The sequence below is a fragment of the Balaenoptera ricei genome, chromosome 1 (assembly GCF_028023285.1).
Source record: "Balaenoptera ricei isolate mBalRic1 chromosome 1, mBalRic1.hap2, whole genome shotgun sequence".
Lineage (NCBI taxonomy): Eukaryota > Metazoa > Chordata > Mammalia > Artiodactyla > Balaenopteridae > Balaenoptera > Balaenoptera ricei.
This window is the reverse complement of record NC_082639.1, coordinates 45,945,641-45,971,820: the sequence shown is the minus strand read 5'-3', so window position 1 is coordinate 45,971,820 and position 26,180 is coordinate 45,945,641. Positions and strand designations below refer to the sequence as shown.

General features: G+C 49.9%; 2 protein-coding genes across 7 annotated transcripts in view; one reads left to right on the top strand and one right to left on the bottom strand.

Annotated features, from left to right (window-relative positions):
• Positions 1-9,575: 9,575 nt before the first annotated feature.
• On the top strand, positions 9,576-23,699 carry FAM151A (family with sequence similarity 151 member A). Of its 5 annotated transcripts, none has more exons than XM_059923287.1 (10): positions 9,576-9,743; positions 10,399-10,492; positions 10,719-10,906; positions 12,393-12,539; positions 17,813-17,965; positions 18,955-19,114; positions 20,555-20,779; positions 21,532-21,671; positions 22,431-22,574; positions 22,936-23,699. In XM_059923287.1, exons 3-10 carry the CDS (start codon positions 10,783-10,785, stop codon positions 23,607-23,609), a joined length of 1,767 nt encoding a protein of 588 aa, XP_059779270.1. In that variant the 5' UTR covers positions 9,576-9,743; positions 10,399-10,492; positions 10,719-10,782; the 3' UTR covers positions 23,610-23,699. The 5 variants fall into 5 exon arrangements, with proteins under 5 accessions (XP_059779270.1, XP_059779260.1, XP_059779288.1 ...); XM_059923277.1 differs by having other exon boundaries at positions 10,664-10,906; XM_059923305.1 differs by lacking the exon at positions 10,399-10,492.
• ACOT11 (acyl-CoA thioesterase 11) overlaps positions 21,828-26,180 on the bottom strand; it is a 51,776-nt gene continuing 47,423 nt past the window's right edge. For both annotated transcript variants that reach the window (XM_059923257.1, XM_059923264.1), the window contains exons 14-16: positions 25,560-25,691; positions 24,810-24,936; positions 21,828-23,921 (exon numbers count right to left, since the gene is read on the bottom strand). In XM_059923257.1, the coding sequence (XP_059779240.1) occupies positions 23,766-23,921; positions 24,810-24,936; positions 25,560-25,691 (415 nt within the window). In that variant the 3' untranslated portion in view covers positions 21,828-23,765. The remainder of the gene's footprint in view (positions 23,922-24,809; positions 24,937-25,559; positions 25,692-26,180) is intronic.

The window sequence follows — 26,180 nt, the reverse complement described above, 5'->3', positions numbered from 1 at the left end:
GAAGGGAGTGCAGGCAGCCCAGGGCCTGTGCACTTAGCCATGCTGCCTCCCAGAAGGAGTGGAACCCCAAAGACTGAAAGGGCAATAACAGCCAAACCTTGCCATGGTAGGTAGAATAATGGCCCCCCAAAGACAGTCACATCCTAACCTCCGGACCTGTGACTGTGTTACTTTTTATGCAAAAGGAATTACGATTGCAGATGGAATTAAGGTTAATAACTAGCTGACCTTAAAATGGGGAGATTATTCTGGATTAACTGGGTGGGCCCAACGTAATCACAGGGTTCCTTGTAAGTGGAAGAGGGAGGCAGAAGAAAGTGAGACCGAGAGATGTTAATATGCCCAACCTTGCTGGCTGTGGAGATGGAGGAATGAGGCCAGGAGCCAAGGGGTGCAGGCCAACTCTAGAAGCTGGAAAAGGCCAGGAAACAGATTCTCCCCTAGACCCTCCAGCCTCCAGCCATACCAACATGTTGATTTTGGCCCAGAGAAACATATCTCAGACTTCTGACCTCCAGAACTGTAAGATTAAAGATGTGTTGTTTAAGCCACTAAATTTGCGGTAATTTGTTACAGCAGCAGTAGAAAACACACCCACCAAAAAAGCAAAACAAAGCAAAAGTTCCAGTAATAAATGTGCGTTGAAAAAGATTGGACAGGTCTTCAATAGAATGAAAACAATCAGTTATATCTGGTTGGTGAATCTCTTTGTTTATTTTTAAAGAATGATAATTTCTTTTTTCATATTTCCAAATTTTCCAATATCTTTTTTGTACCATTTTTATAAGGGGAAAACTCTCCCTAAGCAATCATACCCATTCTTCAAGGTCCAGGTCAAATGCCGCCTCCCCCAGGAAGCCTCCCAGATGCTTTACCCATGGTTAGGGGTGGCATCACCACTCCGATGGCCTTAACACTACATCTGGATTCTAAATGCCTCAGAAGCAGGGTCCCTGTGGGATTCTCCCCCTAGCTCAGGGGCCCTGGCTAGTGCTAGGGGGGCCCTGGATTCAGGAACAATCAATCATTTTTCCTAACTGAGGTACTTCAAAGCTGTATTTCCCGACACTCTGATGGGATTCTGGGTGGGGAGGGTGGGACTGTGCGGGGCGACATGGCCTCACAGAAGCTCTTAGGGGGCAGTGCGCAGAACTTCCTGCAGCACCAGCTCTAAAGATTCTAAAGATTGCTGTTCCATATCTGAAATGTGGGTGCTTCCTAATAACCTCTATTTTTTCTCCCTATCATATAGGTGGAGGGTATAAGCAGATAGGTGAGGCGGGACCCCAGAGAAAGAGAACCAGGCACGGCTTTCTTGACATAAGAGAAGCCATTTTGGCCTAAGCCATTTTGTGATCTAAGCCTGGCCACAGTGCTTGCCCTTGAACAGGTCTCAGTAATCAACAATCTTAAGGGAAGTAAGGGAATGCAGGAACAAAGGAAAAGCAGTCAAGAAACAGGCTGGGTCGCTTTGCTGTGCACCTGAAACTATCACAGCATTGTTAATCAGCTATACTCCAATGTGAAATAAAAAGTTAAAAAAGGGCTTCCCTGGTGGCGCAGTGGTTGCGAATCTGCCTGCCAATGCAGGGCACACGGGTTCGAGCCCTGGTCTGGGAAGATCCCACATGCCACGGAGCAACTAGGCCCGTGAGCCACAACTACTGAGCCTGCGCGTCTGGAGCCTGTGCCCCGCAACGGGAGGGGCCGCGATGGTGAGAGGCCCGCGCACCGTGATGAAGAGTGGCCCCCGCTTGCCACAACTAGAGAAAGCCCTCGCAGAGAAACGAAGACCCAACACAGCCAAAAATAAATAAATAAACAAAGTAAACAATGCCTTAAAAAAAAAAAATTCTTTAAAAAAAAAAAAAAAAGTTAAAAAAAAAAAAGAAACAGTAGTTCAGATAAAACAGTCCTAGTTCCTCCTCAAGGGATATGCGTAACAATCTTTGAGTTCTGCAGGAACTAAGGCCCCCACCCAGGTGGAGGATGGTATGATGTTGACGTTTCCCGACCTTCATGACTTCAGAGAGTTTAAGCTTGGACTCTGTTGACCTTTGCCCGAGTTCAGTGCTGACTTCTCCTCTGCTCAAGCCCCTCATGAATATGCATGTACCCTTAGCTTAACACTCCTTTGGGAAAGCAAGTATTCTCCTTGCTGCAGGTAATAAATCCTTCCTTCTCCGGATGTTTGGCTTGGTTGTGTCTTTTGACTTGGCACCGACAAGAGGTGAACCCAGTTTTCAGGTAAGGGCAGGGGGATTGAAGTAACCCAGGTAACAGAGGCTGGGCCTCTGTGGGCCTGTGGTTGTTCTGAGGAGAATGGCATGGGAAGTCTTGGGGCTCCATGGCAGGGAATGGAGGGATGGGGAGGTACAGCGGGTGCTAAAACTGGATGTCCCCGGTGCTGAGGATGGTCAGGCCTTCTTCAGCTATATCTCAATACCAACTTCCAGAATCATTCTCCGAAATCAAAGCTGAGCGTGCCTCTCTCATGCTTGTCCCGCAGGTGAAGGCTCCCCATGCCCTCCAGGTTGGAGCCAAGCTCTTCATCAGAGTGACCCAGCCCTGCTCGCCTCCCCAGCCTCCTCTCCCGAGCACCCCTGTCTCCCACCTGGCGGGATCCAGTCCCACTGCACTACTGCCCTCCCAAGCAAGTCCTTCTCCCACATGGCTTGCTCGCTCCGCACACGCTATCCCCTTGTCTAGAACATCCTTCCCTAGCCCCGGTCCCGCATGGCTCTCCAAGTTCTCCACGCCTGCCCTGAAAACCGCCTGGCCCACCCAGGAGGTTGGGGCTCCTCTGCTGTGCTCCCAGTCCCCTTGCGTCTCCTGATGCATCATGCCCTGCCTTGGAGGCCCTGCTATTAGCACATCTTTATAGGCTGTGAGCCCGCTCCTGCAGTGCCAGCTGTAGAACAGCGGCTCCACCTCTCAGATGCTGGAGTCCCCGACAACCCCCGGGTTCTCCTCTCCTACTATATGTCATGGGGGGCCAGTGGGCCCCCAGAGCTAGCACAGTGCCGGGCACAGAGTGGGGCTCAGTAACATCATCCTTTATCTGTCTTATGAGAAGTGTCATGGGCAGTAGAGTCCTTTGCAGCCTGGAGTCCATCCCAGAGCTCTTCCTCCTGCCAAAAGCCAGAGCTGGATAAAGTCCCTCTTCTTCCAAGGCAGCCTGCAGAGGCCTCAGAGCCGAGAGAGGCAGCAAAGCTCAGTGCCTCAGAATTCACCAGCATCCTTTCCAGGGGCGGGCAGCACACTGCCTGCTGGGCGGAAAGACCCAGGCTCATATCCCCCAGCTCTGCTGCTGACCCACTCCCACTCTCTTATCTGAGAAGTGGGGGTGATGCTTCCCCCATAAGAGTGTCACAAAGACTAAATAAGCACACAATTCTAAAACGAGGGCTGTTTGTATGTGGAGAGCCCTGGTCAATTGTAAGAGCTAAGTTCTGGATTTTTCTTTCAAAAAAGAGATTTGTCCAGCATCGGCATTAGATACTGTAATCAAAAAGAGTGACGGTCCCATTGTAAATGGAGTCCGTGGACGCTGCCCTCTCCAACATCACCGTTACTCTTCTTATTGTTGAATCTGGGGGCACCTTGCTGTCCTTATGGGTCTCCATCTCCAGGAACAGATGACCACCCCTTTCTTCTCAAAGTGACCTTTCCGTTGGCTCCCGGGACCCCCCCCCCAACCTCTTGCTGTACTGTCCCACTATGCTTGACTGATTTCTCTTCCCCCATCATCCCTAAAGTCAGTGGTCTCCAAAGGTCTGCCTCCATCCCCTTCTCTCTTTGCCTTGGGCAGGAAATGATGCTCACACCTTGTTTGGTCCAGAGCCCCAGACCTCTGTATCTAGTTCCTTCCTGGACAGCTCTTCAGGGATGACACAGAGCCCCCAGGACTCCAGGAGGCCTGAACCAAATTCCCTCCTGACCTGCTCCTTGCTTCCCAGATTCCCTCCATCTGCCCACCTGGGCGTCCTTCTAGTCGCTCCTACACACATACACTTGAGTCAGTCACCAGGGACCCTGCTGGATTTCTCCGTGCACCTCTCTAAGCACAAGCCCCTGTGCACATTACAGGTGATTCTTGGACTCATTTAAACTCCAGGTTCCCTGAAATAGGGACAGTTTCTAACTGCCTTCCCACACTGGGGTCCATAGGACACCCTCTGTGCCAGCTGGTGACTCAGTCCCTTCCCTGTGGACTCAGGAGTGGCCTGCAGCAACCCAGGCCAGCATGCCAGGCCTATCACTTTCTTTTCTTTTTTTTTTTTTCCTAAAACTGCCCCCTTCCATTTTTTTTTTTTGAATTTTTGAACTTTATTTTTTTATACAGCAGGTTCTTATTAGCTATATATTTTATACATATTAGTGTATACATGTCAGTCCCAATCTCCCAATTCATCACACCACCCCCCTTACCACCACTTTCCCCGCTTGGTGTCCATATGTTTGTTCTCTACATCTGTATCTCTATTTCTGCCCTGCAAACCAGTTCATCTGTACCATTTTTCTAGGTTCTACATATATGCATTAATATACAATATTTGTTTTTCTCTTTCTGACTTACTTCACTCTGTATGACAGTCTCTAGATCCATCCATGTCTCTACAAATGACCCAATTTCGTTCCTTTTTATGGCTGAGTAATATTCCATTGTATATATGCACCACATCTTCTTTATCCATTCGTCTGTCGATGCACATTTAGCTTGCTTCCATGACCTGGCTATTGTAAATAATGCTGCAATGAACATTGGGGTGCATGTGTCTTTTTGAATTATGGTTTTCTCTGGGTATATGCCCAGTAGTGGGATTGCTGGGTCATATGGTAATTCTATTTTTAGATTTTTAAGGAACCTCCATACTGTTCTCCATAGTGGCTGTATCAATTTACATTCCCACCAGCAGTGCAAGAGGGTTCCCTTTTCTCCACACCCTCTCCAGCATTCGTTGTTTGCAGATTTTCTGATGATGCCCATTCTAACTGGTGTGAGGTGATACCTCATTGTAGTTTTGATTTGCATTTCTCTAATAATTAGTGATGTTGAGCAGCTTTTCATGTGCTCCTTGGCCATCTGTATGTCTTTGGAGAAATGTCTATTTAGGTCTTCTGCCCATTTTTGGATTGGGTTGTTTGCTTTTTAATATTGAGCTGCATGAGCTGTTTATATATTTTGCAGATTAACCCTTTGTCCGTTGATTCGTTGGCAAATATTTTCTCCCATTCTGAGGGTTGTCTTTTCGTCTTATTTGTGGTTTCCTTTGCTGTGCAAAAGCTTTGAAGTTTCATTAGGTCCCATTTGTTTATTTTTGTTTTTATTTCCATTACTCTAGGAGGTGGATCAAAAAAGATCTTGCTGTGATTTATGTCAAAGAGTGTTCTTCCTATGTTTTTCTTTAAGAGTTTTATAGTGTCCAGTCTTACATTTAGGTCTTTAATCCATTTTGAGTTTATTTTTGTGTATGGTGTTAGGGAGTGTTCTAATTTCATTCTTTTACATGTAGCTGTCCAGTTTCCCCAGCACCACTTATTGAAGAGACTGTCTTTGCTCCATTGTATACCCTTACCTCCTTTGTCATAGATTAGTTGACCATAGGTGCGTGGGTTTATCTCTGGGCTTTCTATCCTGTTCCATTGATCTATATTTCTGTTTTTGTGTCAGTACCATATTGTCTTGATTACTGTAGCTTTGTAGTATAGTCTGAAGTCAGGGAGCCTGATTCCTCCAGCTCTGTTTTTTTCCCTCAAGACTGCTTTGGATATTTGGGGTCTTTTGTGTCTCCATGCAAATTTTAAGATTTTTTGTTCTAGTTCTGTAAAAAATGCCATTGATAATTTGATAGGGAGTGCGTTGAATCTGTAGATTGCTTTGAGTAGTATAGTCATTTTCACAATGTTGACTCTTCCGATCCAAGAACATGGTATATCTCTCCATCTGTTTGGATCATCTTTAATTTCTTTCATCAGTATCTTATAGTTTTCTGTATACAGGTCTTTTGTCTCCCTCGGTAGGTTTATTCCTAGGTATTTTATTCTTTTTGTTGCAGTGGTAAATGGGAGTGTTTCCTTCATTTCTCTTTCAGATTTTTCATCATTACTGTATAGGAATGCAAGAGATTTCTGTGCATTAATTTTGTATCCTGCAAATTTTCCGAATTCATTGATTAGCTGTAATAGTTTTCTGGTGGCATCTTTAAGATTCTCTATGTAGAGTATCATGTCATCTGCAAACAGTGACAGTTTTACTTCTTTTCCAATTTGTATTCCTTTTATTTCTTTTTCTTCTCTGATTGCCGTGGCTAGGACTTCCAAAACTATGTTGAATAATAGTGGTGAGAGTGGACATCCTTGTCTTGTTCCTGATCTTAAAGGAAATGCTTTCAGTTTTTCACCATTGAAAATGATGTTTGCTGTGGGTTTGTCATATATGGCCTTTATTATGTTGAGGTACGTTCCCTCTATGCCCACTTTCTGGAGAGTTTTTATCATAAATGGGTGTTGAATTTTGTCAACAGCTTTTTCTGCATCTATTGAGATGATCATATGGTTTTTATTCTTCAATTTGTTAATATGGTGTATCACGTTGATTGATTTGCATATATTGAAGAATATTTGCATCCCTGGGATAAATCCCACTTGATCATGGTGTATGATCCTTTTAATGTGTTGTTGGATTCTGTTTGCTACTATTTTGTTGAGGATTTTTGCATCTATGTTCATCAGTGATATTGGTCTGTAATTTTCTTTTTTTGTAATATCTTTGTCTGGTTTTGGAATCAGGGTGATGGTGGCCTCGTAGAATGAGTTTCAGAGTGTTGCTCCCTCTGCAATTTTTTGGAAGAGTTTGGGAAAGATGGGTGTTAGCTCGTCTCTAAATGCTTGATAGAATTCACCTGTGAAGCCATCTGGTCCTGGACTTTGGTTTGTTGAAAGATTTTTAATCACAGTTTCAATTTCATTACTTGTGAGTAGTCTGTTCATGTTTTCTATTTCTTCCTGGTTCAGTCTTGGAAGGTTTTACCTTTCTAAGAATTTGTCCATTTCTTCCAGGTTGTCCATTTTATTGGCATAGAGTTGCTTGTAGTAGTCTCTTAGGATGCTTTGTATTTCTGTGGTGTCTGTCATAACTTCTCCTTTTTTCTTTCTAATTTTATTGATTTGAGTCCTCTCCCTCTTTTTCTTGATGAGTCTGGCTAATGGTTTATCAATTTTGTTTATCTTCTCAAAGAACCAGATTTTAGTTTTATTGATCTGTGCTATTGTTTTCTTTGTTTCTATTTCATTTATTTCTGCTCTGATCTTTATGATTTCTTTCCTTCTACTAACTTTGGGTTTTGTTTGTTCTTCTTTCTCTAGTTCCTTTAGGTGTAAAGTTAGATTGTTTATTTGAGATTTTTCTTGTTTCTTGAGGTAGGCTTGTATTGCTATAAACTTCCCTCTTAGAACTGCTTTTGCTGCATCCCATAGGTTTTGGATTGTCGTGTTCTCATTGTAATTTGTCTCTAGGTATTTTTTGATTTCCTCTTTGATTTCTTTAGTGATCTCTTGGTTATTTCGTAACGTATTGTTTAGCCTCCATGTGTTTGTGATTTTACATTTTTTTTCTCTGTAATTCATTTCTAATCTCATAGTGTTGTGGTCAGAAAAGATGCTTGATATGATTTCAATTTTCTTAAATTTACTGAGGCTTGATTTTGTGACCTAAGATGTGATCTATCCTGGAGAATGTTCCGTGTGCACTTGAGAAGAAAATGTAATTTGCTGTTTTTGGATGGCATGTCCTATAAATATCAATTAAATCTACCGGGTCTATTGTGTCATTTAAACCTTGTGTTTCCTTAGTAATTTTCTGTTTGGATGATCTGTCCATTGGTGTAAGTGAGGTGTTAAAGTCCCCCACTATTACCGTGTTGCTGTCGATTTCCTCTTTTATAGCTGTTAGCAGTTGCCTTATGTATTGAGGTGCTCCTATGTTGGGTGCATATATATTTGTAATTGTTATATCTTCTTCTTGGATTGATCCCTTGATCATTACGTACTGTCCTTCCTTGTCTCTTGTAACATTCTTTATTTTTAAATCTATTTTATCTGATATGAGTATTGCTACTCCAGCTTTCTTTTGATTTCCATTTGCATGGAATATCTTTTTCCATCCCCTCACTTTCAGTCTGTATGTGTCCCTAGGTCTGAAGTGGGTCTCTTCAGCATATAGACAGCATATAGATGGGTCTTGTTTTTATATCTATTCAGCGAGCCTGGGTCTTTTGGTTGAAGCATTTAATTCATTCACATTTAAGGTAATTATCAGTATGTATGTTCCTATTACCATTTTCTTAATTGTTAGGGGTTTGTTTTTGTAGGTCCTTTTCTTCTCTTGTGTTTCCCACTTAGAGAAGTTCCTTTAGCATTTGTTGTAGAGCTGGTTTGGTGGTGCTGAATTCCCTTAGCTTTTGCTTGTCTGTAAAGCTTTTGATTTCTCCATCGAATCTGAATGAGATCCTTGCCAGGTAGAGTAATCTTGGTTGTAGGTTCTTCCATTTCATCACTTTAAGTATATCACGCCACTCCCTTCTGGCTTGCAGAGTTTCTGCTGAGAAATCAGCTGTTAACATTATGGGAGTTCCCTTGTATGTTATTTGTTTTTCCCTTGCTGCTTTCAATAATTTTTCTTTGGCTTTAATTTTTACCAATTTGATTACTATGTGTCTCGGCATGTTTCTCCTTGTGTTTATCCTGTATGGGACTCTCTGTGCTTCCTGGACTTGGGTGGCTATTTCCTTTCTCATGTTAGGGAAGTTTTCAACTATAATCTCTTCAAATATTTTCTCGGTCCTTTCTCTCTCTCTTCTCTTTCTGGGACCCCTATAATGCGAATGTTGGTGCATTTAATGTTGTCCCAGAGGTCTCTTAGGCTGTCTTCATTTCTTTTCATTCTTTTTTCTTTATTCTGTTCCGTGGCAGTGAATCCACCATTCTGCCTTCCAGGTCACTTATCCATTCTTCTGCCTCAGTTATTCTGCTATTGATTCCTTCTAGTGTATTTTTCATTTCAGTTGTTGTATTGTTCATCTCTGTTTGTTTGTTCTTTAATTCTTCTAGGTGTTTGTTTGTTCTTTAATTCTTCTAGGTCTTTGTTAAACATTTCTCGCATCCTCTCAATCTTTGCCTCCATTCTTTTTCTGAGGTCCTGGATCATCTTCACTATCATTATTCTGAACTCTTTTTCTGGAAGTTTGCCTATCTCCACTTCATTTAGTTGTTTTTCTGGGGCTTTATCTTGTTCCTTCATCTGGTACAAAGTCCTCTGCCTTTTCATTTTGTCTATCTTTCTGTGAATGTGGTTTTCCTTCCACAGGCTGCAGAATTGTAGTTCTACTTGCTTCTGCTATCTGCCCTCTGGTGGATGAGGCTACCTAAGAGGCTTGTGCAAGTTTCCTAATGGGAGGGGCTGGTGGTGGGTAGAGCTGGGTGTTGCTCCTGTGGGCAGAGCTCAGTAAAACTTTAATCCCCTTGTCTGCTGGTGGGTGGGGCTGGGTTCCCTCCCTGTTGGTTGTTTGGCCTGAGGCAACCCAACACTGGAGCCTACCCGGCTCTTTGGTGGGACTAATGGTGGACTCTGGGAGGGCTCACGCCAAGGAGTACTTCCCAGAACTTCTGTTGCCAGTGTCCTTGTCCCCACTGTGAGCCACAGCCACAACCCGCCTCGGCAGGAGACCCTCCAACACTAGCAGGTAGGTCTGGTTCAATCTCCTATGGGATCACTGCTCCTTCCCCTGGGTCCCGATGTGCACACTACTTTGTGTGTGCCCTCCAAGAGTGGAGTCTCTGTTTCCCTCAGCCCTGTCGATTTGCAATCAAATCCCGCTAGCCTTCAAAGTCTGATTCTCTAGGAATTCCTCTTCCCGTTGCCAGACCCCCAGGTTGGGAAGGCTGACGTGGGGCTCAGAACCTTCACTCCAGTAGGTGCACTTCTGTGGTATAAGTGTTCTCCAGTTTGTGAGTCAACCACCCAGCAGTTATGGGATTTGATTTTATTGTGATTGCTCCCATCCTACCATCTCATTGTGGCTTCTCCTTTGTCTTTGGATGTGGGGTATCTTTTTTGGTGAGTTCCAGTGTCTTCCTATTGATGATCGTTCAGTTGTGATTCTGGTGCTCTCGCAAGAGGGAGTGAGCGCCCGTCCTTCTACTCTGCCATCTTCCCCCCTGCCCTCCCGGCCTATCACTTTCAATCTCAGGTAGATAATCTATCTGGGATAGAAGGAAAATTCATATTCCTCCAGCAGATCTAATCTGTCCTTGTCACCCACCCTTGCCTGACCTTTGTGACTCCCTGGGGCAGGGCAGAAAGAGGGAAGTACCATCTATGTGTCTCCTTTTATGCAGGGGAAGAATACCTCCAGGTCTTCAGAAAAGCAAAGTCAAGCTGGATCTAGATCCCTGGTCCCCCAACTCCCAGGCAGGGGCAGACAAGCAGCAGGTGGGGCTCAGTCTAACATCCTCTGCTGCCTCCTAATGTGCTCAAAGGTCATTTTGGAGGTGGCAGGATTTTCTGCTTGACCTGTTAAGATCCTGGGAGAGAAAGAGGAGGAGGAGGAGGGCGGGAAGGTAGGAGGGACTACGGGAGCTGTCTTCTGGGACATTTTCCTAGCCCGCCAGGGGAGAATTAGGTGCTGCTAAGGCTCCTGCATCCCATCCAATCCCAGCTCTGAGAGCCTCAGGAGACTCTGCACCGCGAGGAGTGTGGGGCATTTCCCAGAGAGGGTCATCATGGCCTACAAGAAGGGGTGCTCGAAGTGCTCGAAGTGGGCCCTTGTCAGCAGTGCCAGTGTGGCTCTGGTGTTCATCATCGGGATGATCCTGTGTTTCTCGCTGCAGCAGGGCATCCTGCCAGGTAGGAGCTTCCCGGTCATGCCATCTGGTCGGCTTCCCCCATCCCTCACTCCTTGCCCCCAGAAGGTTCTGTCCCCATTGACAGCCCTGATGGCCTCCTCTCCCCTCCCTACCAAGACTCTCCTCCATCCACAGCTCTACCTGCCCCTCCCATCACCAACCCCACCAAGACTTGATCCCCAACAGACAGTCCCATTAACTTTCCCTTCCTTTTTTACCAGGCTTCAGTTACCTGAGGACCAATGAACCTTGGTCTTCAGCCCAGACCTCCTTCTGTGCCCCCAGATGAACATTCCTTCTTGGAGGGTCACGCGGGCATCTCAAATTCAGCTGACTGAGCTGAACTTTCCCTTTCCCCTCTGCGCCCTCTCCTGGTGAAGGGTCCTCCATCCACACGGGGACCTGGGAGCAGCCTCTCTTCCTCCTGCCTCTTGCCTGTATCTTCAGTCCTGTGCCTCGAGGCTCTTCCTTCCCATCCTCTACCCTCCATCCCTGCCCACCATGACCTCTCAAGCCTCTGTCTCCTGCTGGACCCCTGCAGCAACCCTCCCCCTCCCACACAGTCTCTGCTGCCAGCCTGCTCACACCAGCCCATGTTCGGTCTGCCACCAAGGAGCTCTTTGCTTTTTTTTTTTTTAATTTTTATTTATTTATTATTTTTGGCTGTGTTGGGTCTTCATTGCTACATGCGGTCTGTCTCCAGTTGTGGCAAACAGGGGTTACTCTTCATTGCAGTGTATGGGCTTTTCGTTGCAGTGTATGGGCTTCTCATTGCAGTGGCTTCTCTTGTTGCGGAGCATGGGCTCTAGGCACACAGGCTTCAGTAGTTGCAGCACGTGGGCTCAGCAGTTGCAGCACGTGGCTCAGCAGTTGCGGCACGCGGGCTTTGTTGCTCTGTGGCATGTGGGATCTTCCCGGACCAGGGCTTGAACCCGTGTCCCCTGCATTGGCAGGCATATTCTTAACCACTGTGTAAGGAGATCTTTCTAAACATAAACCTAGTTTGCTGTCTCCAGCACACACCCAACTCCTTTGCTAGCTCCCAAAGCCATTTACAACTGGATCACAGCCCTCTTCCAATCTTGCCCTATTCCATTTCTCTGCATTCTGTACCAGGCCAATGGCCATTCCTTTAGGCAACCATATATTTCCTATGGTCAAACCCTTGCTTATACTGTTCTCTCTGTCTGAAATAACCTAGTCCCCTATTTTGGTCAAATTTACACACCCATCCTTCTAGGTCTCCCTTAAATGTTCCCTTATCAGTGAACTTCCCAACATCCGCAGGCTGGTTCAGAGCATCATTGTGCCCAGGACCCCACGTATTTCTCTCTCTCCCAGTACTGATGAATCTGGGGTCCACTGTCTCTGCTAGATGGCGTGCTAGACACTCCCCGGGGCCCAAGGAGGGTTAGTAGGATGTACGGATGAGAGTCTTGGTCTGGGGCAAGAACTAATGCTAACAGTTCCCTTCGCCTTGATTCCAGGCTGTGAGCAGGATGCGGACTGCCGCTCCGACGCGGACATGCTGGACTACCTGCTGAGTCAGGGTCAGATCAGCCAACACGACGGCCTGCTGGTCACCTGGTACCATGCTGCCAACAGCCAGAAGGAGATGAGGGCTGCCCTCAGCAGTAAGTCCAGTTGCCAGGACTGGGGCAGGCTGGGGCAGAGGTGGAGGCAATGGAGGGAGAGCGGAGGTGGGGCTAAGACAGCATTACCTATGAGGTGGCATTAGGATGGGTATCGCCGCGTTCTTGCCATCCTCCACTTGAGAAAGTGGGGGCTCAGAGGTTAAGTGACTGGCTCAGGTTGTGCAGAGATGTCTGGTTCCAAGGTCACATCCTGCCCTTCCTCCCAGGCCTTGTCAGGAGACAGCTTCCCTGCTAAGGAGGCCTTTGTCCTCAAAGTCTAAAGAGCCAGAAGATGTTTGAGTGCCAGCGCTACCAAAAACGAGCTGTGGAAGCCTGAGCAAACTGTGTAATTCCTGAGCCTCTGATTCAGAATGATCACGGCAGCCAGTCAGCAACCACTCCCTGTGGGGACACACACTCACATTCCACGTGGGTCTCCTGGGACTAAGAGCAGCCTGTTTTGTGGGTGCCATTCGACAGAAGAAAAATGGAGGCTCAGAAAAGTTAGGTGACTTACCTAACTTCACACTAAGGTCACATTGTTTGAAAGTGGCTAAGCCAGCATTGGAGCACCCAGTGGTCAGCTCCCACGCTCTAAGCCACTGCATTATGCCTGGCCCAGTTCAAAAGGGAAGATCACTCTTCCGGGACTATGGGGAAGCTCATTAGATCATGTTCACGTATGTGCTTGTAAACTCTGAAGCAGTGACTATTCAAGATAAAAGGAAGGGTCCCCAAATTTGAGCATGCTTCAGAAAACACATTGCTAGCCCCAGCCCTGGAGTTTCAGATTCAGTTGTTCTGGGGTGGAGCCTGAGAATTTGCATTTCTAATAAGTTCCCAGGTGACATTGATGTTGCTGGCCCCAGGATCACACTTTGAGAACCACTGCTCAACCAAAATCCCTCAATTTTAGGAAAGTGAGATCCAGAGGGTCTTGTCCAAGGTCACACAGTAGGTCTGAAGCAGAGCAAGACCTAGGCGCCAGGCCTCTGGCTCTTACTCCTGCAGAGTCACCAGCAGAGAGCCTGGGAATGAGCATCTGGGAAAGGTTTGCTGAATGAATGAATGAGTCCTTAGGGAGACTTCCTGGAGGAGGCAGGCTTGGCGGTCAGCAGAGGAGAGGCCATCACAGGCTGGGTGGAGCCAGTTTGCTGCTGCTTCAGGATCGGGAGGCTAATGGCCAGACTTGGGTGATAAGAGGCCAGAGAACTCCCTGGCAAGAGGGAGGGCCCTTATCTGGCAGATAAAGCCTGAGGGAAAGCCAAGAGGATCTGCCAGCCCCAGGCTCATCCCAGGTCAGCCCTGGGGCAGCAGGTAAGGGATCAGGCCCCACCAAGTTGGGACCTTGGCCAAGAAGAAAGCTAAGGGCCCCAACCAGGCAGTGCCCAACAGCATGGAGCGTGCAGAGGCACCCCTTAGCATAGCTGCAGGGGTGCGGAGGACCCCAGGCCCAGTTTTCTCCCTGAGGGTCCTGCTAGGTCCCTGGGGTAGGTCTCTGGGAGGAGGGTGGCTCCACGACTGAGGTGGGGACCCTCGGGGGGAGCCAATGGTAGGCCAGGGTTAGGCCGGTGAAGTCACTTTGAACGTGACTGGACACCCATGTGGAGGGGAGGGGCCACAGCAAAGGCCTAGGAGGCAGACAGACTGGGTTCAAATTCTACCTTTTATCATTTACCAGAGGAGTGATTTGGGACAGGTGACTTCACCCATCTGCAGCTCAGTTTTTCCCTCTGCAAAATGTGGGCTGGTAGGATGACCATATCATTTATCATCCAAACCAGGGCACTTTTGATAGTGAAAGAGGTCATTATTAATAATTATGCTGAAACAACAGGAATACACCAGACTATCCCAGGCAAATGGGGACATCTGCTCACCCTAGTTAAGTGAGCTACTCCACGTAAATGATAATTAATACTTAGTGAATGCCTAACAAAGGATATTTTATTATTTACTTCTAGTAAACGAGGGGACAGGAAGCACAGAGTGGTCCAGTAACTTGCCCAAGGTCACACAGCTTGCAAGTGTTAGAGCTGGGACTGGAAGCTAGCAGCCTTGGGTTCAGGATCTGCACACTCAGCCACAGCGCTCTCCTGCCAGACGTGATGCATAGAGCTCCTGGCATGTGGGGGAGGGGAAGGAGGGTCTGGTAACTTCCTGTGGGCTCCCTCTGGAGAACATCACTCTTTCCCACCTGACTGCGCCCCTGAGGACCAGGACTCCTACTGTGGCTGCAGAAACCTGATCCTTTCCTCATCTCCTGTTCCTTCACACCCCCACTCAAGCAAGTTGGCCCCCCAGATTCAGCATCTGGAAGGCACATAACAGGTGTAAATGACAAGGGAGGAGACTTCGGGAGGAAGCTGGATCCAGGTGGCGATCGCAAGGAGGTAGGTTAGGTCCATCAGTCTTTAGTCCACTTCACTGAGCGTTTGCTGGGCCCCTACTCTGCACCCAGCTCAGGAGGAGGTTTAGACATGAATGAGATGTGGCCCTGTGTTCAAGGGGCTCACAGTGTCTCAAGGGAGGCAGCAAGGCAGCAGCATCGGAGGTTCACCGGGACTCAGAGACCTGGGTTCCAGCCCTGGCTCCCTCCCAGAGTGCCCCCACCCTCCTCAGACCGGAACTGGCTCCCGTTAGATAGGGAAGGAGACCCTTCAGTATCCATTCTCTTGAACTACCCTCTTACCTGCCCAGTTGCCCCCCTCGGGCCTGGCTTCTCTGGGCCTTGATGGGCCCCAAACCCTTTGGACCCCTCTCTTTGCATTCCCAGGTAACCGAAAGTTAAGAAAAGAAAGTGCTTTGTGTTCAAGCCATAAAAATAAAGGCTACCTTCATATAGCCCTTCACAGTTTACAACGTGCCTTTATGTTCATGTCCTGTAGTCACGGCCCGGGGAGGCTCATCTCCATCTTGCCCGTGAGGACTCCAGGGAGTCCAGAGCTCTGGGCAGGAGGTATAATATGAGGATGAAATGGGACAATGCAAAGTGCCTGGCTCAGTGCTGGGGACAGCCTGGCACTCAGCTTCCTCCCCCTCCTGGAAATCCAGACACCTAGATTTTAAAGAAATCTGCAAAAATTCTCTGCGACTTTGGGCAAGCTCTATCACCTTTCTGAACCTGCGCTGGTTGATCTTAACTTTTCTATCACCCATTCATTCAGTCTTTTCTCATCCAACAAACATTTTTGAAGGTCCTTTTTTAGGCCTAGTATTGTCTTGGCACTGGAAATCCAAGTGATGGGCAACACAGACCCGGACCCTGCTCCCTGGCACTTACACTCAGGAAAGCTGGTGCTAAATGAGTAATTACATGGGGGCTGAGCACTCAAAGGAGAAGCTGGCAACCTTAGACTGGATGTGTGGTTTAGGGATGGCCTCCTTGATATTTTAAGCCAACACCCACAGATGAGCTGGAGGTGGCCTAGTAAAGCTGCGGAGGGAAGTGTTGCCAAGACAACAGCCATGTGTAAGAGCCCAGAGAAAGGAAGACAAGATATTTGAGCATCGATACGCAAAGTGTGGGCCACGGACCAGCAGCATGGGCATCACGGGGGAGATTGTTAGACATCTTGGGCCCCACCCCAGACCTACTGAGCAGAACTTGCATTTTAACAGTTCCTGGGTGATTTGTGTGCACATTAATGTTGGAGAAACAGGAGTGGCTGGAAGCTAGAGATTGAGGGAGAGAGGGACTCGAGATGAGATGGGAAAGTTTGCCAGGCCTGGTCATGCAGGACCTCACAGACTATGGTAAGGCATTTAGCTTGGACTCTTAGGACAATGGGCAGGGACGTTTTGATTTTTTAACAGAAGTGACACGATCAGGTACGTGTTTGGAATACTCACTCTAGTGGCCGTGTGCAGAATGGACTTGGAGGGGAGCAGAGCTCGAGTCAAGAGGCTGCGAGTGTCAAACACAAGAGGCCCTCTGATGCCAACTGTCTGTGATGGGGCAGGAGCTGAGAACGACCCCGCCTTCCCTCCACTCCATTCCTTAGACAGAGACCCTGCCTGCCCTCCACTCCATTCCTTAGACAGAGACCCTGGCCGGCTCTTCTGGCCTGTTTCTCACCGAAAGGCCTCAGCTCCCTCCTGGACAGAACTCTCGGAGCAGGCGTCACACAGCCACCTGACGGAGTTAACTGTGTGCATTTAAAAGATAAAAATAATGATGCTCAGTGCTGTAAGTGTGCCGGAGATGGGCCAGCTTACGTATTCTTGGCAGGAACATGAGTCAGAAGAATTTTTCTAGACAGTAATTTGTTAGTATGGGCCTTAAAAACACCCTGCATGGCCCTGACTCAAATTCCTTGTCAGGATAAAAAATAATCAGAAAATCAGAATAAAACATGCATAATTATTTGTTAGTAGCAAAAATTTAGAAACTACTAGGAGGTCTCAGGAATGGGAGAGTGGCTAACTAAAGCAGGGTGAGTGCCCTCAATCAGGGTTTTTGCAGCTTTTTTTTTTTAATGAAACATAGAAAAGATTGTAAAAAATGTGTCACTATTGAAAGAAAAAGATTAAAATTATAAATGCAGAGTATTCCCAACTGTGTAAAAACTATACATAGATAAAAGTGGAAGAAAATACATCAAAAAGTGAACTACAATGGAAATGCTTTCCTCAAGTCAGGATAAAAAATAATCAGAAGGGCTTCCCTGGTGGCGCAGTGGTTGAGAATCCGCCTGCCAACGCAGGGGACACGGGTTCGAGCCCTGGTCTGGGAAGATCCCACATGCTGCGGAGCAACTGGGCCCGTGAGCCACAACTACTGAGCCTGCGCGTCTGGAGTCTGTGCTCCACAATGAGAGGCCGCGATAGTGAGAGGCCCGCGCACCGCGATGAAGAGTGGCCCCCGCTCGCCGCAACTAGAGAAAGCCCTCGCACAGAAATGAAGACCCAACACAGCCAAAAATAAATAAATACATTTATTTAAAAAAAAAAAATCAGAAAATCAGAATAAAATATGCATCATTATTTTTTAGTAGCAAAAATTTGGAAATGTGGGCGAATATTTCTCTTTCTGCTTTTCTGTATTTTCCAAATGTTGTATAATAAATGTGTAATACTTCGATGATGAGAAAAATTGCTTTAAAAAAGGAGATGATCTGGGAATTCCCTGGTGGTGCAGTGGTTAGGACACAGCGCTCTCACTGCCGGGGCCCAGGTTCAATCCCTGGTCGGGGAACTAGGATCCCACAGGTTGTGCAGCAAAAAAAAAAAAAAAAGGAACCAATCAAGATGGAGTTTGTCCTCTTGCACAGGTGACGCTGTGGCCCTGGAGGCAGACGTCACGGTAGAAGGGCTCGGCACAGTCAACGAGACAGGGGTCCCCATCATGGCGCACCCCCCAGCCATCTACAGTGACAACACCCTACAGCAGTGGCTGGAGGCCGTGCTGGCCTCTTCCCAGAAGGGTAAGGACCTCTCTCAGCCCCTCCCCAGCTGCCCAGCCCTCTGGTCCTCAGGCCGCATGTGCAGGGGTCCTTCCACTAGGAAGCTAGTCCAGTGCTCGTCAGGAGTTGCTCGTTGCCTTGGCTTTCCAGCCCACCGCTCTAGAGGCCTGGGCTCGGGGAAGATCAGTGAGATGAGCGATGAAAAAGTGCAGGGTAAGCTGCAAAGGGCCAAACATGTCTGGGCCCTGAATCCGTGGAACTGGTTACAACATGCTCAAAAGCCACATTCCACCTTCCCCTCCCACGTCTCTTTGCTAGTGATAGTCAGAATCCAGGCATCACCCTAATGTCTCTCCCTCATCCCCCACATCCGCTCAGCTGCTGCATCTGCCAATTCTAACCCTGAATCCTACCCCCTGATCCAGCCCCAGTCACATCATCTTTCTCCTGGACCTCCTTCCTCACTGGCTTCCTGCTTCCAAACTCAGCCCCTACCTGAGTGAGCTTTCCAAAATGCCAATTGTCACGTCACTCCCCTGCTTTAACCCTCCATGGCTCCCCATTGTCCTCAGGACAAAGTGCGATCTCCTTGGCCTGTCTTTCAACATCTTTCTCTAACATCTCAGCCTCACCTCCTGCTGTTCAGGCTCAGGTGGCTTAGGCCCCTCTGAGCCTGCCTGTCCAAGAATCACAGTCCCTTTTCATCCGATGCTTGACAACCCCTGAACCAGCCCCAAGTCCCAAGCGCTTACGCACCATCTGCTTCCTCCCCTTGGTGATGGGGGACGGAAGCTCATTCCTACAGAGGCAAGTCCTTTCTCTCCAGGTTAGCTCTGCCTGTTTGAAAGCCCTTCTTCACACCCAGCGAGAATCTGGTCCCTGTCTTCCCTCCCTGCCCCCAACACACATACCATACCTGCTCTCTCTGTCCCAGGAAGTCATGTCTTCTGTTTCCTTCTTCCTTGAGCACGAGGGACCAGTTCCCCAAGCCCTTGGCCCTCTCCCCACAGGCATCAAACTAGACTTCAAGAGCATCAAGGCCGTGGGCCCCTCCCTGGACCTCCTGCGGCGGCTGACCGAGGAGGGGAGAGTTCGGAGGCCTGTATGGATCAATGCCGACATCCTGAGGGGCCCCAACATGCCCATCCCGATAGAAGTCAATGCTACACAGTGAGTATTCGCCTCTCTGCCCCAGCTGTGTCCAATCCTCTTCCGTCAACATCTGGCACAGTAGGTGCTCAGGGGACCTTTGCTGAGTTTGCTTCCAGCCACACCATGTAGTCTGACGTCTGAGCCTTCACACGTGCTATTCCCTCTGCCTCGAATGCCTTTCCCCCATTTCCTGATGAACCTTTGCCCAGTCATTACCTGTCCCAGAAACTTCCCTGACATCCAAGGCCGCTGAGGGCCTTCACTCACACTTTCTCCTAACAGTCCTGATTTCGTTGAACTATCACTGTTGGATTACAGGTTTGTCACCCTTACTACAGTGTTTATTCCTGGAGGGCAAACAGGTCCTAGTCCAGTGACAAGGGCAACACTTGGCCTGCTAGAAAAGTCTAAAGCACTGACTCCTTCCCTAGCCCCCCATGAAATCCCAGCACTGCCACCAACCACCCTCACGTAACACATGCATGGTGTGCTCCAGTTTACAAAGGGCCACTTAAAAGGAGAGCATATATCTGAGTTGATCTTCACATAGCAATGCCAGGTTAGGAGCATTTTTTCTCACCATTTTGCAGATGAGAAAGCTGACAATAATTGAGGCACAATCTGTTGAATGTTTATTGTGTGTCACAGGCACTTTTCAAGTACTCTAGTTGTAGAATACCACTTAACTCTTACTTGAGAATGAGGTAGGTAATATTATTTTCATTTACTTAATACAGGAAATATCTCACTGAAGTTAATGACCTGCCTAAATCTAGTAATTGGCAGAGGAAAGATTCAAAACCAGGCCTTTCTGACTGTAACCTCCATGCTCTTTACCGCCCATCCATCCATCCATCCATCTTTCCAGCCAGTCAGCCAACAATCCATCCGTCCAATATTTATCATGATTCTCAAACTTAGGTGCATTTGGAAAGCAGCAGATTGAAAATGTAGTCAGTGGCCCAAGATAAATAATGGTTCACCTTCTTGGAGTGAAGAAAATTACTCAATAATTTGGGGAGAGGGAGGGTAACATTATTTGCCTATTAAAATTTGCATCAAGGCAAAATTTGAATGAAATTTTTAAATAAAATATGAAAGTTCAGAGACTCTCACAGCTGGGAGAACCCACATCCCACAGCTGGGACTTTAGATTGCAACCCCCCCGTCCATGTGGGTATGTTTACGAAGGCCTGTCCTGCCTGAAAGGATGCCATCTTTGAGAATCAAAGGGGCTGGGTGAGCTGCCCAAGGTCACAGAATCAGGACCCAAACCCAGACCTCCCAGACACCAAAGTCCATGCCCTACTGTGGGACTTTGAGCAAGCCATTTCTGTTCTTTAGGACTGTGCCCTTATATCATAGATGCAATAGATCCTGCCTCTTCTTAGCACTGTGATGGGAACCCGGGAGATGAGGGAGGGGCTCTAAAAGACCAGCATCTCTGATTCTCTGCAGGTTCCTGGCCTTGGTCCAGGAGAAGTATTCTAAGGTAACCCTGTCTCCAGGCTGGACCACCCTCTACCTGCCCCTGTTCCCAAAGGGGACGTATACCCGAGCCATGGTAGAGAAGATGCAGGGGCTGGTGGAAGGACTGCCACAGAAGGTCACCTTCCCTGTGCGGGCTGTCATGGTGCGGGCTGCCTGGCCCCACTTCAGCTGGCTGCTGGGCCAATCTGAGAGGTGAGGACTCCCAGGCCCCTGCCACAGCTCCCACTCCCTCCAAACCCGCTCCCAGGCACTGATGCCCCCGGAAGATCCCAGAGGCTCATGGCTAGAAGGGTCTTATTGATCATCTGGTCCAGACTCTGCTGGTGCTCACATGCTCTACAATGTCCCTGCTTTCTGCTTGTATGCCTCCGGTAATGGGGAGCTCACTATCATCTGAGGCAGCCCGTCCATTGGCAGACAACTCTCTGCCCATTGGAAAGTGTCTACACTGAGACACAATTTGCCTCCCACAGCTTCCTCCCATGGAAGCCAGCTGTTCCCTGGGGCGGCACAGATTGCACCTACAGCCTCTGCCCCAGGATAGCTCTGTAGGGATTGAGGAAGCCCCATCCCCACCCCTGCACTCTGTCCCCAGCTGCCCAGCACCACCTTCCTCAGCCTCTCCCCACTGGAGACCGCCCCCTTCCCCTCTTCATACCTGACCTCTAACCCCACCCCCTGTGCCCATCTCTTCTGTCCTTGTCTCCTTCCTAAGGCAGGACCCAGAAATAGACACTCCAAGTGAGGAGGTAGGGCAGTCCATCTCCCCTCCTTCTCAGCCTCTGCTCTCAGTCATCGTTGCCGAGGCCTCTGTGGCTTCTTCTGCCCCCAGGAAGCAGGGTAGCGTTCCTCCCCTGCCCAGCTCGGGCCCAGCTCTGAGCACAGGAGTGGGGCTGAGGGCTGCTGGGCCCAGGCAGGCACTGAGCTGGCTCTCTGGACCCCAGGTACAGCCTGACGCTGTGGCAGGCCACCTCGGACCCCGTGTCAGTGGACGATCTCCTCTACGTCCGGGACAACACCGCCACCCACCAAGTCTACTATGACCTCTTCGAGCCTCTCCTGTCGCAGTTCAAGCAGCTCGCCAGTAGGGAGGGGTCTGGGCAGCATGGGAAAGGGCGGTGGGGCCGGATTCTGCACAGGGCAGCACTTGGTAGACACGGCAGCAGAGTTAGGTGGGATGGGGCACTGGAAGGGGAAAATCCTAGGAGGGATAGGAGGAAGGAATCGTTTTAAGCATCAGTTGTATGCCAGACCCCAGTAGGGTATGCTAAGCTTTATAGATCTGTGAAGCAGGGATTCCATTTTACAGATAGGGAAACTGAGATTCAGAACAGTTAGGTAATTTATACAAAGTCATTCAGCTTGAACGTGGCACAGCTCCTACTGGTACCAGCAAATTCCAAACCCCATATGCTTCCCCTTGCAATACAGTTCCTCTAAGGTTTACTCTAGCATTTCAGAGAATGGCCCCTCCACTGTACCTGCTAATCAGTGATGCAGACACTACCTTGTCCAAACACCTCACTCCCCTGACTCCAAACCTAGGAGAGCCTGTAGTTAGGCCATCTCAAAGGGGACCCATCAGACCCAACATTCCTGCCTTGGGAGCCATCTTGGTGAGGGGGAGGAATACCAGCTTTGGGGCCAGATGGACCTGGCTCCATCAGGTCCCAATCCCAGCAACCCTGCCTACTGGCCGTAGGACCTTGGGCAAATCACCTGTAATCTATAAAACAGGGAATTACAGCTCCCAGGAAGCTTGCTGTGAGGCTTAGAGAGGATGCGCGGTGCACAGAGGGCTCTGTGACCAGCGGCCTCTTCATCTTGGCAATTTGCCCCACAGTGAACACCTCACGGAAGCAAAGCTACTACACGGGAGGCAGCCTGATCCCCCTTCTCCAGCTCCCTGGGGATGAGGGTCTGAGCGTGGAGTGGCTGGTTCCTGACATCCAGGGCAACAGGAGCACAGCAACAGTGCGACTCCCAGGTAAGGTCCACCTGCAGCCCCTGTGCTCCTAGCTCAACCACGAGAGTTTCCTACACTTGGGGAAGCTGCCTCAGATCTCCGTTACCATAGCAACACAGCTGCAAGGTAGGGAGTACAGTGCCGTCAAAAGTGCGGGGCTCCTGGCCTTCAGCACCTGTGAGCCCTCAGTCACATCACGCTGCAAGAGAGGCGGGCATGGGCCCCAGGGCTGAGCCACAGGCAAGGCCCAGAGCTGAGCTAGCAACTCATTGTGTCATTCTGATGAGCCCCGGGCACATTCATAAAGCAGCCCTTCCACCTGGAACCCGGATCTGATCGACAGATCCCATTACCCCGCTGCTGCCTCCATTGTCTCTTCCAGACAGAGAAGGCATGATCCTGCTGAAAGTTGGCCTCCAGGAGCCTGTAGCTGGGGACCCCGTGCCCATCGTACGTGCCCCAGATGGCCGTGCCCTGACACTGGAGTTCTGCCTGCTGCAGCTGGCCACACGCCCCGGACGCTGGGGCATCCATGTGCACATAGCAGAGCCCACAGCCCTCCGGCCATCCCTGGCCACACTGGCCACACTCTCCACCCTTGGCCACCTGCCTAGGCCTGTGTGGGTCGGGGCCACAGTCTCCCACGGGAGTTTTGTGGTCCCTGGCTACGTGACTGGCAGGGAGTTGCTTACAGCTGTGGCCGAGGTTTTCCCCCATGTGACGGTGGCACCAGGCTGGCCCGAGGAAGTGCTGAGCAGTGGCTACAGGGAACAGCTGCTCACAGATATGCTGGAGCTGTGCCAGGGCCTCTGGCAACCCGTGTCCTTCCAGCTGCAGGCTGCGCCGCTGGGCCAGAGCGCGGCTGGAGTCGTGGCCAGGCTGTTGGCAGGCTCCCCCCGGGCCACTGTCACAGTGGAACACAGCCCTGGCTGGGGCAGCTATGCATCTGTGCGGGCAGTGCTGCTAGCAGCCAGGGCCGTGGAGAGGACCCGAGTCTACTACAGGCTACCCCAGAGCTACTACCAAGACTTGCTGGCAGATGTTGGCAGAAAGTGACCACCCAGGGGTGCTGGGCTGGTGGACCCCTGGGTCCAGGCTTCCCACGGGGGTGGCAGGAAGGAATAAATGCCTCTGCCTTCCTCAGTGCACTGCGTGTGTGTCCTCAGGGCAGGATGGAGTGGGAGCTGGGCGTGAGGTGGCCACTGAAGATGCCTAGAGGGTCTGGAGGCTGGGGGCCAGATCGTTCCGGTTGTCCAAGAGGAACTGCTCACAAGCCTTGAAGGTGGTGTAGAACTCAGAGGAGAGGCCAGTCACATTGGTGGTCACGTACTTGAGAAAGCCTGGGGTGGCCTGGTTATAGTAGGACACCTGCAGGATGGGAAGCCACACTCAGGGAGGCTGGGTAGTGGGAGGGGTGGGAGTTGAGTGGACATGAGGCGGGCGGAAGGCAGCCTTGTCACCTGCTAGGAAGGCAGCAAATACCAGCCAGCACCTGGGGCCTTAGAAGACTGCGTGACTGGCGGGTGTGACCTCCTCCAGCTGGTCTCCCCCGACCCCTCACCCCCACCCCGGGTGCTGACAACCCTGGCTTCCCTCTGTTACCACACACTACTGTCATCACGTGTCTCCCCTGTCAGCCAGGAGGCCCTGGAGGACCGGGGCTGGGTCTCCAGAGCCCAGCACGGAATCCCTTTTAAATGAAGGTGCTCTAGGGCCATACTCAAGTTAGAATAAGCCCAAGGATTGCCCTGAGGAGCTCGTCAGTTTAGATGTATTAAGTTAGCTAGCACTGTCCAAGTCCCTGCCTGGGGGGAGTCTCCGAGCCACTGTGAGCTGAGGAAGGGGCAATGCGTATCCCCAGCCCAGCCACCCTCAGCCTTCTCCCCTACGCTTTAGTTAACACTGACTGCCCTGCTGAGTTTTATGGGCCCTGAGAGCCATATAAAGCCTTCCTAGACAGTAAGTAAATGAGGAGATAGAATTTTAGATCAGAGCCCAGGGCTTCTGCCCTCTGTGTCCAGTGCTTTTTCCAAGACCCTGCAGTGGCCTCGGACTTAGCACAGATTAGGTCTTAATGAAGGCTCATTTTCAGCGCCTGACACGCTTAGGCTCTCCTGAGCTGGAAGAGAGAGACTGCTGACGGGCAGGGGAGCCTGGGTCTGGAACTGTCTGAGCTGGACAGTGCTGAGCTCTGGACACAGGTGTGGCTTTGGGGTGAATCTGGGTGGGAGGGGGAAGGGAGACACCCAGCCTCACCTTGGTCAACTGGTCCCCCTCGTGCCAGAAGCAGAAGCCTGAGCAGATGGTCTCCCCACGCCTGTACTCCGAGGTCTCAAGGTGCGTGGGCAGCGTAACTGACCTCATCGCAATGACATAGGGGTCCCTGGAATGGAGGAAGGGTGTGGAGGGGACACAGGAGAGGGTGAGGGCCTGGTTCCAGAGCCCTCCTCTGGCACTGACCCAGAGTCTGAGGCACACAGAGCCTGGCTCTGGGCCAAGCTGGAAAGAGGAGATGCCTGTGGGTTAGCAGCTCTGAACTCACCAGGAGCCAGCGTGACTGCACCGTGGACTTTCTGGAAAAGCCCCTCCACTGCAGACACTCAGGAAGCAGTGTTGCACTTTGGGGTTTTTGTGCTTCATCTTTTTGCCTGTTTCTAGCAGAAGTGATGCCGTCTCTCCGGCATCCCCACCATGGCACAGCTGACAGCCTCACCACCCTTCAGCCAACACAGGGCCTTCAGAGGCCTGAGGCCAAGGAGTTGGCCATGTGAGAACTGGCCCGTCTGTGGCCTGGGGCAAGGCGCCCTCTCTACCCCAGGGACAGAGACCACCCCGCTTTAGAGCATGAGTGACTAGAGGGGCCGTGCATCCCCATGTCCTCCATCCTACCCACAGTAAGACCACTGCGGCCAGTAGGAAGCAGAGGGCTGACTCTAGGCTGCTGTCCCCTCCCTGGGGAGGAAGATGAGCCCTGCCCACCTCCCACCCCAGAAGGCAGGCACTCACCTGTTGTCACAAGGCTTCCGCCGAGAGGCCAGGATCACAAAATCCTGGGGCTTGGGGTCACCGCCGAGGGCGGGGCTGACGATGTGGTAGATGGCATCATCCTCGTCCACCTGCTGCACTAGCTCCACGCTCCTGTGCAAAACCCACGGGCGTCACACCAGCTCCTCGTGTGAGAGCAGGTCTGACCCAGGCCCTCCCGTGCTTCAGCTGCCCTGAGCAGATGCTTGGGGGATATTTCACCCCCAACACTGCTCAGCAGGGACCACAGGAAGGCAGAAAAGGCTGGCAAGATAAACACACACACGGGCACACAGACACATACACAAGCAAATGAACACACACCCGTGGGCACACATGTGCACACATACACAGATAGACACCCACCAATGCACACACACTACACAGATGTGTGATGCTTTAGTAGTTGTACTGAATATTTAGTGAGCGCCCACTGTGTGCCAGACACTGTTCTAAGAGCGTTATGGGTCCTATTTCACTTAACCCCACGTCAGCCCATGCAGTTGGTACTCTTAGTATCCCCATTTTATAGATGAGGGGGCTGAGACTCAGAGAAATAACTCACCTTCGGCCACAGAGCTAATAAGGAAGCAGGTGTGGGAC

Excerpts from the sequence above, each read along its gene's own strand:
- FAM151A (XM_059923305.1), top strand. The coding sequence starts at position 10,783 with ATGGCCTACAAGAAGGGGTGCTCGAAGTGCTCGAAGTGGGCCCTTGTC. Across the intron at positions 17,966-18,954 it reads GCTGGCCTCTTCCCAGAAGG|GCATCAAACTAGACTTCAAG; the intron begins GTAAGGACCTCT and ends CTCTCCCCACAG. Across the intron at positions 22,575-22,935 it reads AGCAACAGTGCGACTCCCAG|ACAGAGAAGGCATGATCCTG; the intron begins GTAAGGTCCACC and ends TGTCTCTTCCAG.